At 41.9% G+C, this 17,793-nt stretch overlaps 2 protein-coding genes across 5 annotated transcripts in view; one reads left to right on the top strand and one right to left on the bottom strand.

Annotated features, from left to right (window-relative positions):
- Positions 1–8,927, bottom strand: part of Wasf1 (WAS protein family, member 1) — a 55,090-nt gene extending 46,163 nt beyond the window's left edge. For 2 of the 4 annotated variants that reach the window (NM_001379453.1, NM_001379454.1), the window contains exon 1: positions 8,337–8,580. The gene's annotated coding sequence lies outside the window, so the exon portion shown is untranslated. Of the gene's footprint in view, positions 1–8,336; positions 8,581–8,797 lie in introns of those variants that run through there. The other 2 variants (XM_030245406.1, NM_031877.3) reach the window with 2 other exon arrangements.
- A 336-nt stretch (positions 8,928–9,263) lies between these two features.
- The window catches only part of Cdc40 (cell division cycle 40), a 51,523-nt gene continuing 42,993 nt past the window's right edge, over positions 9,264–17,793 (top strand). Inside the window, exon 1 of the mRNA NM_027879.2 lies at positions 9,264–9,520. Within this exon, the coding sequence (NP_082155.1) occupies positions 9,332–9,520 (189 nt within the window). The 5' untranslated portion in view covers positions 9,264–9,331. The remainder of the gene's footprint in view (positions 9,521–17,793) is intronic.

Raw genomic sequence — 17,793 nt, 5'->3', positions numbered from 1 at the left:
GATAGCAATCAATCCAACTATCATTAATTACTTTAAATGTGAATGGTTCAAATATACCAATTAAAAGACAGAGATATTGAGGGAGTAAAAAGGTCCGACTGCATACAGTCTAGGAGAAATCTATTTTATGAAGACATAGATTTAAAATGAAAGGATGAAGAAAATCTTGGAAGAACAAACTTACCAAACTAAAGTTTTGTGTTGGACTTTCAGATAACTACAAACTAGGGGAATTGGTCACCAGTGATAATACTTCTGTTAACAAGTTGACCAAACAAGTTCTTCAGAGGGAAGGAAAATACAAATATTAACTATGTCAATATGAACCTAAAGAAAGCTTGAAGTAGCCAGCGTAAACCAGGGAAGCCTCTGCATGAGGTGAGTTATCTGGAATGTAAAAGTATACTATAATAAAGATACCTTTACCAAAACAACACAACAATCTCTCTTAATGTACACATTTGTAGTGGCTATTCCTGGTTGTCAACTTGACTATATCTGGAATGAACTACAATCCAGAATTGGAAGGCTCACCAGTGATCCTAATCTGGAGGCTGGGAGATACAGTTTCTGACCTGGATCTTGGTACGGAGATCTTGAGGCATAGTGGCTATGAATCCCAGATTAAGACAGGGAGATCTCTGAGTTCAAGGTCATCTGGGATTAAAGGCGTGGTGGCACACACCTTTAATCTGGGCCACACCTTCTGCTGGAGACCATATAAGGACATTGGAAGAAGGAAGATTTACTCTCTCTCTCTCTCTCTCTCTCTCTCTCCTTCGTCTGCTTGCCTTGAGGGACTGAGCAATTGCCAGATCCTTGTATTTCCATTCTCAGCTGCTGCTGACCATTGTTGGGAGTTGGACTACAGAATGTAAATCATCAACAAATTCCCTTACTATATAGAGGCTACCCATAAGTTCTGTGACTCTAGAGAACCCTGAGTAGTACAACGTTCTTCAGAATAGAACATCAAAATGTGTGTGGTAAAACTTGACAAAATGGTAAGAAGTAGCTGGATATATTGGCAGAATTGGAGGCTTCAGAATTCCTCATTAGTACTAATAGACCCAACAGGCAGAAAAATAAGATACAGTTAAACTAAAAAAACAAAACCAAAAACAACCAAAAACCAACCATCAATCAACTGAACCTAAATGACATGTATAAAGTACTTTAATTCCAAAACAGAATATATTCCTCTCTAGCTCACATGGTCCATTCACTAAGACAGATGACATTTCAGGTTATAAAATACACTGGTGAAAATTGAATAGGAACTATACAATGCATACTCTCAGAGGACAGTGGAAAATATCAAAATATTTAGAAATTAAATATAATAGTTCAAAGGTCTCAAAAGAATTTACTTTGAATAATCAGAACTAAAAGAAAGTACATTCTCAAATCTGTGAGATAGCTCAAAAATCAATGGTTATTTTGGGGAAATAAAAGGAGTCAGGTCTGGAGGTTTATACATTTAATTCCAACACCTTAGAAATGGAGAAAAGAAGTCTGGGAGTTCAGGGTGATCATCAGCTACAAACGCAAGACTGAAGCTGCTTTGAGGTACATGAGACTCTATCTCAAAATCCGGAAGGAGGAGAAGTGGCAAAGAAAGGATCTTAAATCAATAAACCTCCAACTCAAGCAACTAAGGGTAACGGGCCTGGCGTAAGTAGAAAGAAACTAGTAAAAAGGACAGGAATCGATGCAATTAAAAACTGAGAGCAAGAGAGAAAAATCAGTGAGGTCACAGAAGGCTCTTTAGAAACAACGAACCTGATAGATTTCTAAGTCTATCAGAAAGATTTTGCTTTGGTTTCAGGAAACTCTTAGTCTGTACTCTCCACTAGGATACAAGTTACTTTCTTTTCTTTCTGCTTAAATTTTCTATAACTTTTTATCATAAACTCTTGTACAAGTATGTTAAAAACTACCAAAAATGGACAAATATAAGACAGGAGACATTTCTATAGAAAATAAAACTGCTTAGATTTTGTAGACAAATTTGCAAGCAAATTTAACAAGCAAAGAATAAATAAAAATAAGAGAGCTTTCTTAATCTTTGATAGAGGAACCAAACACGGTAATCCATATTGTGACACAAAGGGTTCTTCTTCTAAGCTGATTTAATTAAAGCAGAGGCATCAGCTAATTAGAGTATTAGCCACTCAAGAAGAAAGAATAGCAAGAAGCTAGTCCACTATTTGACATATCAAAAAAGATCTGCTGCCTTCATTATTTAAATTCAAGAGATAACAACATTTAAGTCCATTCTACAGAGTTCCTCTGAGGTTCTTAGCTTTAAGAAATGATGCTCCCGACAGTCTAAGTAGCAGGAAAAAAGAGGGACTGGAAATTGCATTATCTGTGTTGACCTCCAATTTTATTAGCCATGTGACCTCAAACTAACTATATCATCTATGATGGAATGCTCTTGGGTAGCTGGCAACTATCTAAAATACAAGTCCAATCAATACATGGTAGAATAAAGACTTACTACGAAGACACAACAAAAATGGCATCTTTAGCAAACTCAATCTCAGGACCATGGACAAAGACATACCTAGCCTATAGTCAGGAAGCTAGGTGCTCCTTGTAAGGCTTCTTGTGAGGTCCTAGATATGGCCACTTATTTACCTAGTCTACAGGCAAGGGAACAGTCACTAGGAGTCTCAGAGTTTGTAGTTTATAGCCTGGACAACTGGAAAGAAAACAAATTTGTTCAACCTTTGGGCATCCTAGGGAAAAAGCAGAATAGCAGAAAGCTGTATCTTTTTGATTTAGCTAACTTGTTGATATAATCTTCCATAAAATCCTAATGAGACTTGACACCAGTGGTACTGATTTGGTAAAATAAATGTAAGAGACCCTATGGAGTGACTTGCATTTAGAGCAAGCATATAACAGTACTTCCTTCCTGTTTAGGAGAACATGCTATACATTATCTCTGAATATCATTAATCTCCAAATAAGTCCATTAAAAACCTCCAACCTAAGTGACAAACAGCTGTTTCATGAGTCACTTTCTCACAACACATTCTCACAGCAGAAAGCCTTGCCTGCTCTTCTGTAGCAACTGCAAAATCCACTTAGCTTAAGCTAAAAAACAGGCACTGGAACATAAAAATGAAGCCGGGGGTGGAAGGACAGACATTCAAAACGCCTCTCTCCTTGAAGCATTTATAATTCGTTTTTCAACCTGCCTCCAATCCTTCCACACCCCATCGAAGTATAATGTACAATTATAATAACATTTAATTGTGCTGAGAGCTTATTTTAAAAACCATCAAAATTAGTAACAACCTAAGAACTTGCTTCCAAAAGGAGACAGATGAAGAAAAGTTTAGAACTACACTCTTTTCAGAAGTAGAACTAGAAGGAAAAAAAAATCCCTGACAAATGTATAGGCAGAAATATTAGAAAGGAAAATGTCTCACAAGAAAGGGGAGGCCCACAGATTTCTCCAAGTACCTCAGACTTCTGTTCTAGGGAAGAAACCAGAGCAGGGGTCCTCTACTTCAACCTTTTTGATACTGCAATTGACAAAACCAAAGCCCTTGAGAAGTAAAATCACAAGAAGACCCTACACCCTTGCAATTTCCCTAACATCCTGCCTAATGAGATAAGGCAAAGCAATACAAACTCCGAGAAATATCCTCCTCTTCCTGTTCCATGGATGAGAGCGGGGAAGTTTCAATAATGCTGTCGCTGTATACTTATGTTGGTGTATTTATAGTTGTTAGCATAAATTTTATGATTTTCTAGAATTTTATAATTACTAGTATAATCCAGTAACATAATCTAGTAACTGCAGGATATTATGGGTTAAGTAGGCTTTTGGTAGGCTGAGTCTAATCATGAAGTAAATAGTTTCTGGGAAAATAAGTTCCAAGTCTGTGGTGGTTAGTCTTCATTGGAAACTCCAGTGGGTGTCTAATCACCCAGGAGACACATCTCTGGAGGTTTCCAGAGTTGGATAACTGAGGCCCACCCTAAATGCTGATGACTCCATCCTATGTGCTTGGATCCTGGCTGAATAAAACAGAAAAAAACTAAGTGCAGACAGCATTTGTCTCTCTCATTCCTAGCTGCAGATGTTGTACGGTCAGCTGCCTCATGGTCTTGCAACTATGCCCTGCCCCTGTCCCTTTGATGGACCATATTCCTTCAAACACTAAGTAAAACAGATCATTCCTCCTGAAAGCCACTTTCATTAGTTTTTGTTATTCTATCTCAGCAATGAGAGAAAAAAAAAAAAAAACTACTGCAAAGTTCTACAGTATGGTATGATTTTCAAACGTAATAAATAAGTTAAGACTACCAACTTATGAAAATTCAATATCCAAAGTTAAGGGCAGGAAGTATAGCTTAGTAGTAGAGTGTGTGGCACACATGAGGCCCTGGATTTTATTCCCAGCACTGAGAAGGAAAAAAAAAAAAAAGAGAAGATAAAAATTTTAAAATTATAATCTGTATATAATAAATAAACAAATAAGCCACAATTCTTAATTTTACGAAGTTCTATCTTGAGGTCATTTATTTTTAAAACCTGTTACACAAACAAGCACAAGACATCATTTATATACATCTTTTTTATTAAGATTTCACTGGAACACTGAAGTCACAGAGAAAGATAACTTCGGAAACAGAAGCGTTCCCGTCCATTTTCAGGAAGTGTGCTGCAAGATCATTACTGTCCTTCCATGTAGGCTGCCAACATCTCCATCATGCAATACCTAGTGCTAGCTCAATAACATGCGGTAAAAGGATTATAAGCAGAGGTTCCAAAAACAATCCAAGCATATCTTTCTCTTTAGAGCCCACGCTGCTTTAGTAAATCAAATGTTTGCTCCTCCTTCTTCACTCCTTTTGTTTGTGGCACACAGATGAACCCTTTGCCACCATCTTTGGATTTGTGACAGTAAAGCTGCAGGATAGTTCCTGTCTCACAGAGCTCAAGAAAAACCAGACTTTTTCTAAGTAAGTGGAAAAGAGCTGGAACCAGGTTCAGAATCATGAAAACATTTTTACAACAATAAAAATTATGTCAAACAGGGTTTAAAGGAAATTAAAAAGAATTATGAGAAGTACAATTTGTTATAGTATAGTATGAGATTTCTATATAGATTTTATACCTCAGTGGGGAAAAACTGATTCCAGTGATGTTGATGTTGTTTTCATCTGTGATAGTCATGGATGCTTCTATTTTCCTCGGGGTGCTCAGAGTGAGATAGTGGGTGGGGTGAGCTCTCTGAACATAGTTTGAATTTCTTTTTACAATATTCTTATTTGGTTTGTGGGCTGTTGGAATTGTAAGTTTAATTGCCATTCTTTAAAAAAAAAAAAAATGGAGATTTACTCTGCCTGGTCTCAGTTGGAAAGTTTTCGATCTCTCTCTGTTGTTCTTGGGTCAACTGGCGTACAGACTCTGCCTCGCCCTGCCTCCCTCCCTCCACACAGTTTCTTAACATGCTGTCCACTTAACTCTGCTGAGCTGATTGTGCTTCATGCCCAAGACTCACGCTACTGCACTGCAGGTTTGTCTCCACAGCAATAACCTCTGACCCCTGCGAGTCACTTCACAGAGTGCTGTTTATCTGGAGATTGGGAGATCAGACATTTGATGGGTTTTTTGAAACCCTTGCCACTCCACTTAGCCGTGTGCTTCCCTGTCGGACGCACACTCAGGTTCCTCCTCAGTTGTAATGTTGATTTGCTGCTTTTTCACAAAATAAAAATGGACTGAAAGTGAAAAAAAAAAAAAAAAAAAAGAAAAACCAGACTTTTTCTTTACCCAATTTAAAAAAAAAAAAAAAAAAAAGCTAAATTGTAGCTCTTTATATTTAAGAAAATATGATAAAATATAATTAAGATAATTCTAAAACAAATCAGCTAATCAATGAATTATAAATTAATGAATTATAGACTCACATATAGAGACTTTTCATCTATATGATTTCCTCCCACAAAGTAACCAAAAGTCTAATATCTTAATAAAAGCTATAATAATATAGTCTCAACAGTAGTTTCTGCTATGAAGGTAAAGGAGTTACTCTTTTAATAAGAACCCAAATATAATCTCTACTGAAGATCAAGCCTTTGGAAAAGATAGCTTAAATTATTCTTAAAATTAAACAAAAAATAAATTGAGTATTATACTATACCAATGTGCTGTCTCTCAACATATGGCCATTTAGAAATCCAACCAATAAAGCTGACCTTCAATGCATCTTATAAGTAATCACAATTATGAAATATATTAACTACCATTTCTAAATTAAGAGATCTTCAATATTTTCTAGACTTTTCACAAATTTAACTCATTATTCTACTCGTTACCAATTATTTTCACCAGTATTAACTATATAATTATTATATGTAGGCATTAAGTCTATAGTTAAAAAACGAGAAATAAATTCAAGCTAAAGCCATCTGGCCAAAGCAAACTCAAATGTAAATCAGCCCTTCCCAGGCCCTGTGGAAAAGCATACCAAAGCCTCTTCATGATTCATCGATTAATTAAAATACTTAAAGTTAGTTTAAAAGTACTGGGAAAATATCTTCTCTGATTTAACGCATACTATTGTGTGGCATAAGAGTATTGTTTCCATTTACATGTTAGGAAACCAAGGCAAGATGTCCACTTTGTAAATTGCAAGGTCTTTCCTAGCCAAAAAAAAAAAAAAAAAAAAAAATGATTCTACACCGTCAACTTAAATGTATGCCCTTTACAAATTAAATAATCCCTGCACCTCCAAACACTTGCATCGTCCGTGTACAATTCTGTTCGTATCGAAAGGGTTAACAAAACAAGCTTAAACACATAAAGAGGGGAAAGCCGATAAAAAGGAAAAGATGTTTCTAGTGGCTCATAGGCTGTTCTTAAATGATATCATTTAAGTAGTAAGTAGCTATGTTTTTTTCCCAAGGTTTTGAGATATATTCTGTCCTTAAGGTATTCAAAACTGGATCTACTCATATCCATGTCGATAAGAGTTAAAAGAAAAAAACTGTAACTGGCAATAAAATATACTTTAAAAAGAACTAAGTGAAAATTAAAATCCAAGTTAGGGAGTTTTTCTCCTCCCATATTAAATCCTCCCTCTCATTCAAATGAAAGATATGATTAGTAAATCGGATGTTCAAATATTCTACAAATACAAAACTTTTCTTATTAAAACGGAAAATTTTATATATAAGTACGTTATTCAAATATTCAAAATAAATAAAAATACTTTCCCTAACAGAAACTTAGATCAAAGATAAACTGTTCCTGTGAGTTCCAAATGGGACTGCATCTGTACTTGTGTTATGCGGCTCCCAACAATTAGAAAAATGAAAGTTTACCAATTAAATTTACAATGTCAATGGATGTTTGTACAACTGAACAACTAATAAACTAATCACACCGATTACTGAAAATAAAGACTTAGCTAATGTGAACACCAAGAAAAAAATGTAAATAGAATGTCGGGCACATTTTGTATAGTAAAGGATAGGGTCAGAATGAGTCGAATTAAAGTACCTATTCTAGCTAGGTATTAATTAGTCAGTCACAGGGCAGGTCGTGAATGTTGGGATCCGATGAGCTTTCTTTTCACCATTATTCTAGTTCATCATCCGCAAGTGCTAGAGAAGGTGTCTACGGAAGCTAGGGGGCATGCTGTAGCTAGGGGAAAAGAAAAATGGGAAAGGTGCAATGGATGCTGCATAGTTGAATAATTATCTGGGTGGCACAATGGGCGAGTCCTGCCGACATCAGAGCCCAGCAAGCGTCTCCCTAACTCTGCCCGAGGAACCTCCCCATTTCCAGGCATCAAAAGAGCCAGCACCCTCTCTGCCTTCTCTTCCAAACTGGAATATAAAGGGATGCCCGCACTCGCTTTACCATGGTCGTGCAGAGAGCCGCGGCGCAAAGACCCGCGGCCAGGGCTCGCTTTTCAGAACCGCTGGCACGCCGGGCGAGCCGAGGGCTCCGCGACTGGCTGCAGCCTTCGCCGGCGCCGATGCACAAGGGCGGAGCGGCGGGATCGGAGCCCCGAACCCCGCGCCGCAGGTGAGAGCCGCAGATGCTGCACCCAGAGCAGCCTCGGGCCAGTCCCCGCGCCCGAGATCCCACGCCTCGTCCTCCACGCGCAGCCCGGGCTGCTGGGCGGCGGGCGCGGGGGAGCCCGGGATGGGGGCGGGGGCGGCGCGCCCATCCATCGCCGCCGCTGCAGACCCCGGCTCATCCACACGCCCCTCTCGGCTCGGGTCGGTGGAGAACAGTTCCCTCGTCAGGACCCCGGGAAGAAAAAAAAGGGACAAAATCCTGAGAGACTCGTGCTCACCGCGAAACCGTGGGGGGCTCGCGCCGTACCCCTTCTACATGCTTCGGCGGCTGCCGCCGGTCCGGCTCCGCACTGGGGCGCCACCAGGAGCCCCTCGGGAGCGTCGGGCTGCGGGATGGAAGCCGCGCCGGGCACTGGCTGAGGCGCCGGGCCGCCGGGAATGCCGCCGGGGGCGCCCACTGCTCGCCCGAGCCGCGGTGCGCTCGACGCGCGAGCGAACAACACCGCGAGCAGCCGCTGCCCTGCGCCGCCCCCTCCCCGCGCGACGCTCCACAACCGGGCGCGGGGACCCGCGCCTGCAGCAGGGGGAGCCGCGGGGCGCTCTCCGCCTGGCCTCACGACCTTTCCCCGGAGCTGCACCGGACGGGTCCCAGGTCTCTGAACTTAGGATTCGCACTCTCCCCTCGAACCCTGCAGGGCGTACGGCGGCATGGTGGGAGAATGAGCATCCACCCACTTACCCGTCCGTGGGCAAGAGGACGGCGCTTCCCCCTGTCCTGAGGCTCTGTGGTATTGCCCGATCCGCACTTTGGGGGAGGGGGCCGGAGAGAACGGTGCTGGGCTCGGGAATGAGGGAAGATGACATCCAATTGAATGAAGCATCCTCTTGGGGGCGGGGTCGAAGGCAGGCCCCCTCTGCCGGGCTCCACCTCCTCGCTCCAAACTACATTTCCCATGGTGCCGCGAGCTCCTCGCCGCACTGTACGCCGGGAGTGAAGGTCCTCGAGGCTTCAAACACATCTCAGGACTGGGTCTTTAATCAACGAGGTCCTGAAAGTTACAAATAGTTGTAATCCCTTGTGCTTCTTTAGATAAATGTTTGTGAATCTCAAGTTTTGATACAGTTATCTCAATAATAAAGTTTTTTTCGAGAAGTTATAAATGATTTTTTTTAAAGGAGGTAAATATCGAGTTCCATGACAATCTGACAGGACCTGGGAGACGCTGCTTCTTCCGCCTTGGCCTGGCCTTAGCAGAGAGTATCTGTTGCAGTCATGTCGGCTGCGATTGCAGCTCTAGCTGCTTCGTATGGCTCGGGCTCGGGGTCCGAATCGGATTCGGACAGTGAGGGCAGTCGGTGTCCGCTGCCAGCCGCGGACTCTCTCATGCACTTGACCAAATCGCCTTCAGCCAAGCTCTCTCTGACCGTGGCGGTGGACTCGGCTCCGGAGGTGGCAGTTAAGGTAAGTGTTTTGGACACTAATAAGCTCAGGAACTGCTTTCAGCTCGTCTCGGGTTAGAGGCTGGTCTACCTTGGCGCTGAGAAGTATGTAACTAGCGTTTACATCTCTTCCCACATCCTCCTTGACGATTAGAAGTACGGAGCAGCTCTCCACTAACCCCTGTCCTTCCTATCTCCGTCGGATAAAATTAGTTCAGGAGAGGAGGAAAGTTTGAATTTGTAGACTAAGATGTAGCCTTATTAGATCAGTTATAAGTTCAGAGCATAGATAATATTGGATCAAGACTTTCAAACTAGAATTTGTACCCTCACTAGAAGTGAGCCACGGCCAGGCACTGTTTTGTTTTTGAGGAACTCGGCACGAATCCTGGCTTCACTACTTTCAAATTACACAACGTTCTTTTGTACAGTTGTGCAATGAAGATAGCTGTATAAAAACATATTTATCGGGGGGTTATTGTAAAGATTGAGTGAAATTATATGGTAAAGATTATAGCACAGAGCCGAATATCTATCTAGTGGAAAGCGATACATGTTAGCTATTGTGATTCTTTGTGTTAATACAATGAATGGGAAAAGGACATAAAGTTTAGGAAGTAGCATGCACGAACCCAACCGAGGAAGTTGATAAAGGGGGAAACCCAGTTCTATAGTTCTATAATATAGTTCTCTATGGAGCATGTATTGTTTCCCAGTAACAACAGGATTAAAGCCACAAGGGTCAACCAACCAGAACATCTTTGCTATCATAGTTCATACTGGAATCATTCTCGTGGGTGAAACAACCAATTAAATGTGGACAAATAAAGTAGTTACAGATTGAATTGAACACTGGGTGTCCGGGGGTGGGGGGTGGGGTGGGGATGGGATGGGGTAATAACCACAACAAAGAATAAGGTAGAAGTGTGATTTTTTTTTTGTGTGTGTAGATTGCTCAGACAAATCCTTTCTTAAAAAAATAAAAATAAAAAAATAAAAAGTTGCCAGGCAGTGGTGGCACATGCCTTAATCCCAGCACTTGGGAGGCAGAGGCAGGCAGATTTCTGAGTTCGAGGCCAGCCTGGTACAGAGTGAGTTCCAGGACAGCCAGGACTACACGGGGAAACCTTGTCTCAAAAAACCAAAATAAATAAATAAAATAAATAAATAAATAAATAAATAAATGAAATGTCAATTCGAAGAGAGAGAGACCACGTTAGCTAAAGCAAGAGTTTCCAAACTTAGGAGAAGACTTAGTGTGTCTTGAGCCCTTTGAGAGCATCAGTCTGTAGTAAGCCCTGTGTGAGTGAATGACCAGCTCAAAGACTGACGAGGGAAAAGAAGAAGATTTCTAACTAAGCTCTCCCTGGGTCTTGTTTGTGTCATTTATGAAGTTGAAGTTTTTTATAAGGACATCTGGCATGAAAGAACACTGGGAAGTCTATCTTTAGAACAGAACAAAGCTCTGCCAGCCTATGACTTTCCAGCAGCCTTCCCCGTGTGTTCCTTAGACATTCCAACTTTCAGTGCTATGCATTGTTCCCCTGATTTGTCACAGGGTTCCCCACCCCAGCTCAGTACAGTCTAGCCTTGGCTTCTTGATTAATTACTTGGTGGAAATGGTGTTCCAGGCCTTTTGCAGTCATGAGACCGTTCTGCCATCTGAATTAAATCTCTGCATCAAATAGCTCTTATAATTCCTTTTCTCTATTCTTTAGTTTTCCTATGATGTCCACCGAGCTATCCTCAGCCTTCAGGTTCCCTATTCTTCTGCCAGCCCTGTCAGCATTTGGTTTTCTAGGTCTAGGCTGTTATTTCAAGTTTCCCTCCACATAGTCTCACATATTTTTACTGCAGTATATACTTCTGGTGGCTCACAGGTGACCACAGTGAAGAGGTTAACATAGGCATGAATCAAGATTCCAGTATTATTCATATCTCCCTCTAGCACTTAGCCACATGGCCTCCTTGGAGACATCACTTAAGAGCTCTGAGCCCATTCTTACTCATCCTTCAAGTATGTTTAGCTACCAATTTTCAAAAATGCAAAGCAATTTTAGCTGTAACAATTATATACTGATTAAATACCAGCTGTCCTAGTAAACTCCTGTCTTAAACTCCATGCCAGCTTTCTTAATGTTTTTTAAATCTTATCCAGAATGCCTCTTGTGCCCCTTTTGTATGGTGTGCTAAAAGCTTAAGTGTCTTTCTAGTGCACGTTTGTATTCCCCATTTTGATTGATCCACATCCTGCTCATTGGCTCAAGCCACAAACAGAAGGCTCACCGTTTTCCTTTTCCTCAGCCCCGCTAACTCGCTAGTTAGTTGTTCAGCCGCTACCTCCCCTTCTAACTCGCTTGTTAGTTGTTCAGCCGCTACCTCCCCTTCATCGTGTTTCTGGCTGGTTGGTTGGTTTTGCTCCCCCCCCCCCCCCCCCCCGCAACTCGATCTCTTCCTCTCTGTTTTCCTTAGCACAGCCTTCAGAGCATCCTTTCCTCTGGGAATTACTCTTGACTTCTTGAGCCTTTGCTTTTGAGTGACAGCTACTCTTTCCCACTGTGACTGGGTGATGTTTATCAAATGTCTCTTTCTTTTTCAGTTGCCACCGTTTAGTTCAGATTCTCTTTAAAACAAGAATAACTTTTTGTGTACTTCTTTCTTCTAGCCGCACACCCACGTCTTTCCTACACAGTACATCAAGACTGTTCATTCCTAAATTCAGAACTCACATCCCCTCCCCAAAGCATCACGCTGTCTCTTAGATAAGCACTTCATGCTTTATACGGCGCGTGAGGCCTGCCGTCCTCAGTGCTGAAGGATCTGTAAAGCTCACAAGGTTAACAAGCTCCTTCTCAGGGTTCCCTTGCCTCCCTCATAGACCCAAACCTGTGATCCCCCAGCCTCAGGCTCCTTGATTCTTCTATCTCTATCTTTTTGTCGTAGCCCAGGGCATCACTTAACCACATTTCTAAGTTCATTTCCGGGGCCTGGAGAGTGTTCTGTCGCCAATGCCTTGTACACAAAAGAAAAACTAAAAGAAAAGGTCTTGACCAAGTAAGGACATGGAGGATCAGATTTGGAGTGGAGCAGGCACTGGCTGGGAGGACGCTTCCTCTCCATCTTGTTTACTTCAGACTCTAAGGAATGGTTCAGTACGTAAAGAGAATGAGTTGGAATCAATCTCTAAGATACCAGCGGTGCATTGAGAGCTGGGCTAGATCCCCAGCTGTGTGGGTTCTGTAGGAGATGAGCAGTGTGCACCAGAGAAGGAAAGCTCCCTGAAGTAAAGGGGTTAGAAAATTATCAAGGGGAGAATTGTGAAGCAGGAAATTACTCGTGTCTGTTTGAATGATTCTCTTGTGACTGAGAGTATTTGGCCAAAAATAAATGTATGCCCTGTTGTGTTTTTGAGGTAGGGGGTGGGGGTGCATGTTAAAATGCCCTTGTGGAGGTCAGCGACAACTTATTCCTTGGCTCCCTAACTCGCCAGTATAGCTCCAGGGTCTGAGGGAAACTTGTCTCAGAAGTAAAGTGAAGCATGATTAAGGAAGACCCTTGACATCAAACACACGCGCACACACACGCACACACGCGCACACACATGCACGGCGGGGGGTGGGGTGAGGAGGGATTGACTAAAGGTTTAGAAAACAACTGATCATGTATATGGAGATTCGCAAACGTCAGTAAAGGACCAAGTTCCAAGCATGACTTACACTGTTGACCTCATATACTTTGTCAAGTCTTTTTTGTTGATGTTCATTTCGTTTTAATCAACACAGTAAGACTGCAAATACCATTATTATTTTGTTAGTACAAAATACCATCTGTGGGCTAAAGTTTGCTCATATTCTGGAGTTTGCCAACCCCTGTGCTAGACCACAAAATAACACTCAGTAACCCAGGTCCCGTGACACAACAGTCCCTGGCCTCAGTGCATCTGTATTGAAAACTAGGCACAAAGGGATAAGTTTGCACATAACCATAAACTTGCCTTTTAGCCAGAGTCAAACACAACAAGATGTTTTGGGTTGGTTGGATGCAGACAGGACCGTGGATATCCCAGGATGACCTCAGACTCACTAGGAAGCCAAGGGTGACCCTGAACTTCTGATCCCAAGTGCTGTGATTATAAACCTGTGCCACCATTCCATCCACACCAAGACTTTGTGTATGCTAAGGAAACAATCCATTGCCTGAGCTACATCCTCTGCCCATAATAATAATAAAAATATATACATACATACACATTAAATGAAAAAATAAAGAAGGTAATATAAAACCAGTGAGGTACAGCCATCTCCGTGTTTTTATAAAGTATGCGCTTGTACATCTAAGACTGTTAATGTCTTGCTGTAGATGTAGTAGAAGAAAGGCAGGAAACATGTCAGGCACCCATGCTTCTGGGTGGTTTTTTTAGTCAGTGTTCTTTTTATCTGCTGCCATGTACAGATGATGCCCCAAGTGTCTTGAAGTGGTTACCCTAGAAACTACATGTCTGAGTCACTCAGTAGCTTCAGCTTCTAAGCAGTGCAGGCCCTACTTCAATTCCACTCCCATCCCTACCTTTTGGGATAGTTTGTTTGGTATGTGTGCACACGTACACACAAGACAGACATGAGTGACAGGCCTTTTTACATCTTATCTGCAAAGATGTCTGCTTTCTGTCAAAGTGCTTCCTTTAGGCTGTCCTTTAATAGAGTGGTTGGTGATTACCCTTCTAGTTTGTCTTCACAGTGTTAGTGCTCAGTACTCCATCTTGGATATTTTACTAGGTTTAGTTTATTAGCTGAGAATTCCTCTCAGCTCACTTAAGATGTTTTCTCTTATTCAATTGTTACTGACAATGGACTGTCTTTTTCTAGTGAATTTAGTTTTCCTTGAAAGTGATTTTTTTCTTTTTTTGACAGCTTATAGGTAGATACCTACCCCCATTTTATTTAATATGAAGTTTTGTTGTTTTTCCTATGAAATGAATTTGTGGCTTTCTTTTCATTTTCCACCTAGAATTCTGCTGAGCTTCTCTAGCAGCAGATAGATTTCTCTGGAGTGTGGATCTTTCAGTACTCTGGGAAGTTCACATTTCTCCTTGCTACAAACCACTTTAGCCCCATTGTTCTCCGAGTCTGGAACTTCATCTACGTGTGTAGCAATGATTGGACATTGTAGTGTTGTTTGTTGTTGAACTTTTGATACAAAATTGTTCTATTTCCATGTTAGAAGTCACTACCATGTGTTATGATGGGCTAGGTATGATGGCATACATCTGTGATTCCCACACCTAAAGCTAAGGTAGGAGGACAAAGACAGAACAGAATGTGATAAGCCTTACTGGATGGCAAGAATTACTCTGCCTGTGTGCTGGCTCACTCAGGGAGCATAGGCAGCTCTCCAGTAACAACAACAAAAATACTTAGTAACTTACTTCATAGTAAGTTTAAATAAATTAATTAAAAACAGTCATTTCAGACAGTGAGTGTTACTTTCTCCCAGTGAGCTCCTCGTTCAGCATAGCCATTGAGTAAAATGCAGGTTCTGCCTCTTACATCTGCAGATACCTTTGATTTGTTGCCGAGCTCGGAGATGTACGTATCCAAATTTGTATTCTTCTTCATCATCTATCAATCCCTTAATTTTGGGAATTTTAGTCATTTCTAATTCCAGAGAGACAAATGTCATAAATTGATAGGAACTCGATAATGACCAAAATGTCTAATATTTTCACGGTTTACATAGTTTTTGTCGTGCCTGATTTCTTACCTGTATACCAGAAGACATGGGGAAAGGACCCAACAGTGACTTGTGTGGTCTCCAATATAAGTCAGCAGTGCACCTGCTTACATTTATGTGACCCTTGGGTTACTGCACGTTTACTTTCTGTGGCTGATTGGAATTGGGTAGGAATCCTTTGTAAGTCTGTGGTGATTCCACATGCATGCCTAGCTGGCCTTGACTCCTCCTGAGAGCTAAGGGAGATGTGGTGCTGCCCACATTTATCTAGGTAAATCTTCAGTAGCCACCTTTCTCTGGGGGGTTGTTCAGTTCATTCTGTGATGCCAGCCATAGTGAAAGGGGATGATCTATTGTTTATTGGTTGCCATTGTTGTTATTATAAAAGGTTGATTTTTTTAATTGCACTTTCTGTTAAAAGTTGACGTTACACCATAGTCTATTAAAAATAATTAAAGTTTAGTCTTCTGTATACTCTTAATTGGGAAGCTTCTGGCAACCGATATATTACCAGTGCTGATAACCACCTCTACCATATAAACTCCAACGAGGAGATAGGAATCCAGGATTAGATTCTTTTGGATAGCATCTTCGAAGGGTTGACTATTAAGAGGTAATGGTATTTAAGTTTGGTTTTATTTAGTCTATGCAATGTTTTTCCAGTAATGGGTTTGGCATTGTGTTCAGGCTCCAGTGTCGGCTTTGATACACATAACCGGAAGCAGCTTTGGGAGGAAAGGGTTTATTTCGCTCACAGTTCCATAGAACAATTCATCACAAAAAACCAGTGAAGGCAGGAACTCACACGGCAGGACCCTGGTGGCAGGAGCTGATGCAGAGGCCATGGAGGGGGCTGTTTACTTGTTGTTCCTTGTGGCTTGCTCAGCTTGCTTTCTTACAGCACCCGGGACCACCAGTCCAGGATGGCACCACTCATAATGGGCTGGGCCTTCCCCCATTGATCCCTAAATAAGAAAATGCCTTACAGCCTGATCTTCTGGAGGTATTAACTCAACTGAGGCTCCCTTCTCTCTGATGACATTAGCTTGTGTCAAGTTGACATAAATCAGCACAGATATTAACTGATTTTATCCTTGGTTCTTCTAGCTTTTCAGCTCTCTCCCACACCCACCATCAGAAAGTGAGATTCTAGTTTCCCTTCCACCCATCTCCCTTTCTGATCTGCTATGGGCTTAGCCAGAGGCACCATTATGACCATGCAATCAATCAATCTCTCTGTCTCTGTCTCTCTGTCTGTCTCTGTCTCTGTCTCTCTCTCCTTTTTTTTAAATTGACAGTGCTCTGGCTGCAACAGTGTCACCCCATTGCTTGCCTGGATTGACTCGGCTGGTCTGACCAGCTAGGCAGCTGTCCCTCTCAAAGCTGTGCACTAGGAGGGACCTGCCCAGAATAGACGAGAGGAGGACCCGTCTTGGATCAGGGATAGAGGAGTAGCAGTGAGAACTTCCAAACAAGTTCTCGAGGTCCACCTGAACTCCTGTGTGAGCTCATCCACAGCAGAGCAAGGAATGAGGTTTTGAGTGGCAGTGGTGGCCAACGCTTAGCCTCTCAGGTCAGCGGTTCCAACATCCCATGGCAGCAACAGCTGTTTAGTGGGGCGTTCAGTCACAGACTGTTGTGCACACTGGATTGGTCCTGTAATTTGTTTGGCTTTGGATTATGATTCCATTTGCCTGCTTCTCAAAGGTGTGCCCCTAACCTTCCTAGAAACTCTAAAAGGACTTCGTAATTCAGTCTGTTTCATCTGTCTGGGAAGACCGCTGTCACTTGCAGCTAAGAGCCCTGACGAACACACCCAGTTAGTATGCAAGCTGTCATTTTTTTTTTAAAGTGGAAGCTGATTCCCTACTTTGGTCTCATTTTTATTGTTGTTGTTGTTGTTGTTGTTGTTGTTGTTGATTTACTTTCTCTTTTTTAATGTTTGTGTTTGTTGTGTATGTTCGTAGCAGGCAGGTTAGTGCACATTTAGAAGTTACAGGACAACTGTGGGAATGAGTTCTCTCCTACCTCATAGGTTCTTAGGGTCAAACTCAGGTCTTCAGGCTCTCGTCCACCCTCTGAGCCATGAGGCTGCTTCCTCATATGGTTGCTTTAAACTCTTCCCCTGTGCCTTAGTCAGGGTTTTACTGCTGTGAAGAGACACCATGGCCAAGGCAACTCTAATAAAAGCAAACATTTAATTGGGGCTGGCTTACAGTTTAGAGGTTTAGTATATTATCATCATGGTGGATAGTATGGCCACGTCCAGGCAGACATGGTACTGGAGGAGCTGACAGTTCTCCATCTTGATCCACGGGCAGCAAAAGGGGACCATGTGTCACACGGTGCATAGATCTCCAAGCCTACCTCCATAGCAACGTATCTCCTCCAACAAAGCCACACCTAATAGTAATACTCTCTAGGGCTTTGGTGGCCAGTTATATTCAAACTACCACACCCTGTTACCATTAGTTCTATTGGCATTAGTTCATTGGCATGAGTGACTTCATCTTGCTTAGAACTTAACTCACAGGAATGATAGGAAGATCATGTTAAATAGACTGG

Source organism: Mus musculus, chromosome 10 (assembly GCF_000001635.26).
Source record: "Mus musculus strain C57BL/6J chromosome 10, GRCm38.p6 C57BL/6J".
Taxonomy (NCBI): Eukaryota; Metazoa; Chordata; class Mammalia; order Rodentia; family Muridae; genus Mus; species Mus musculus.
Note: the sequence above shows the minus strand (reverse complement) of the source record. Positions and strands in the feature narration are given on the sequence as shown.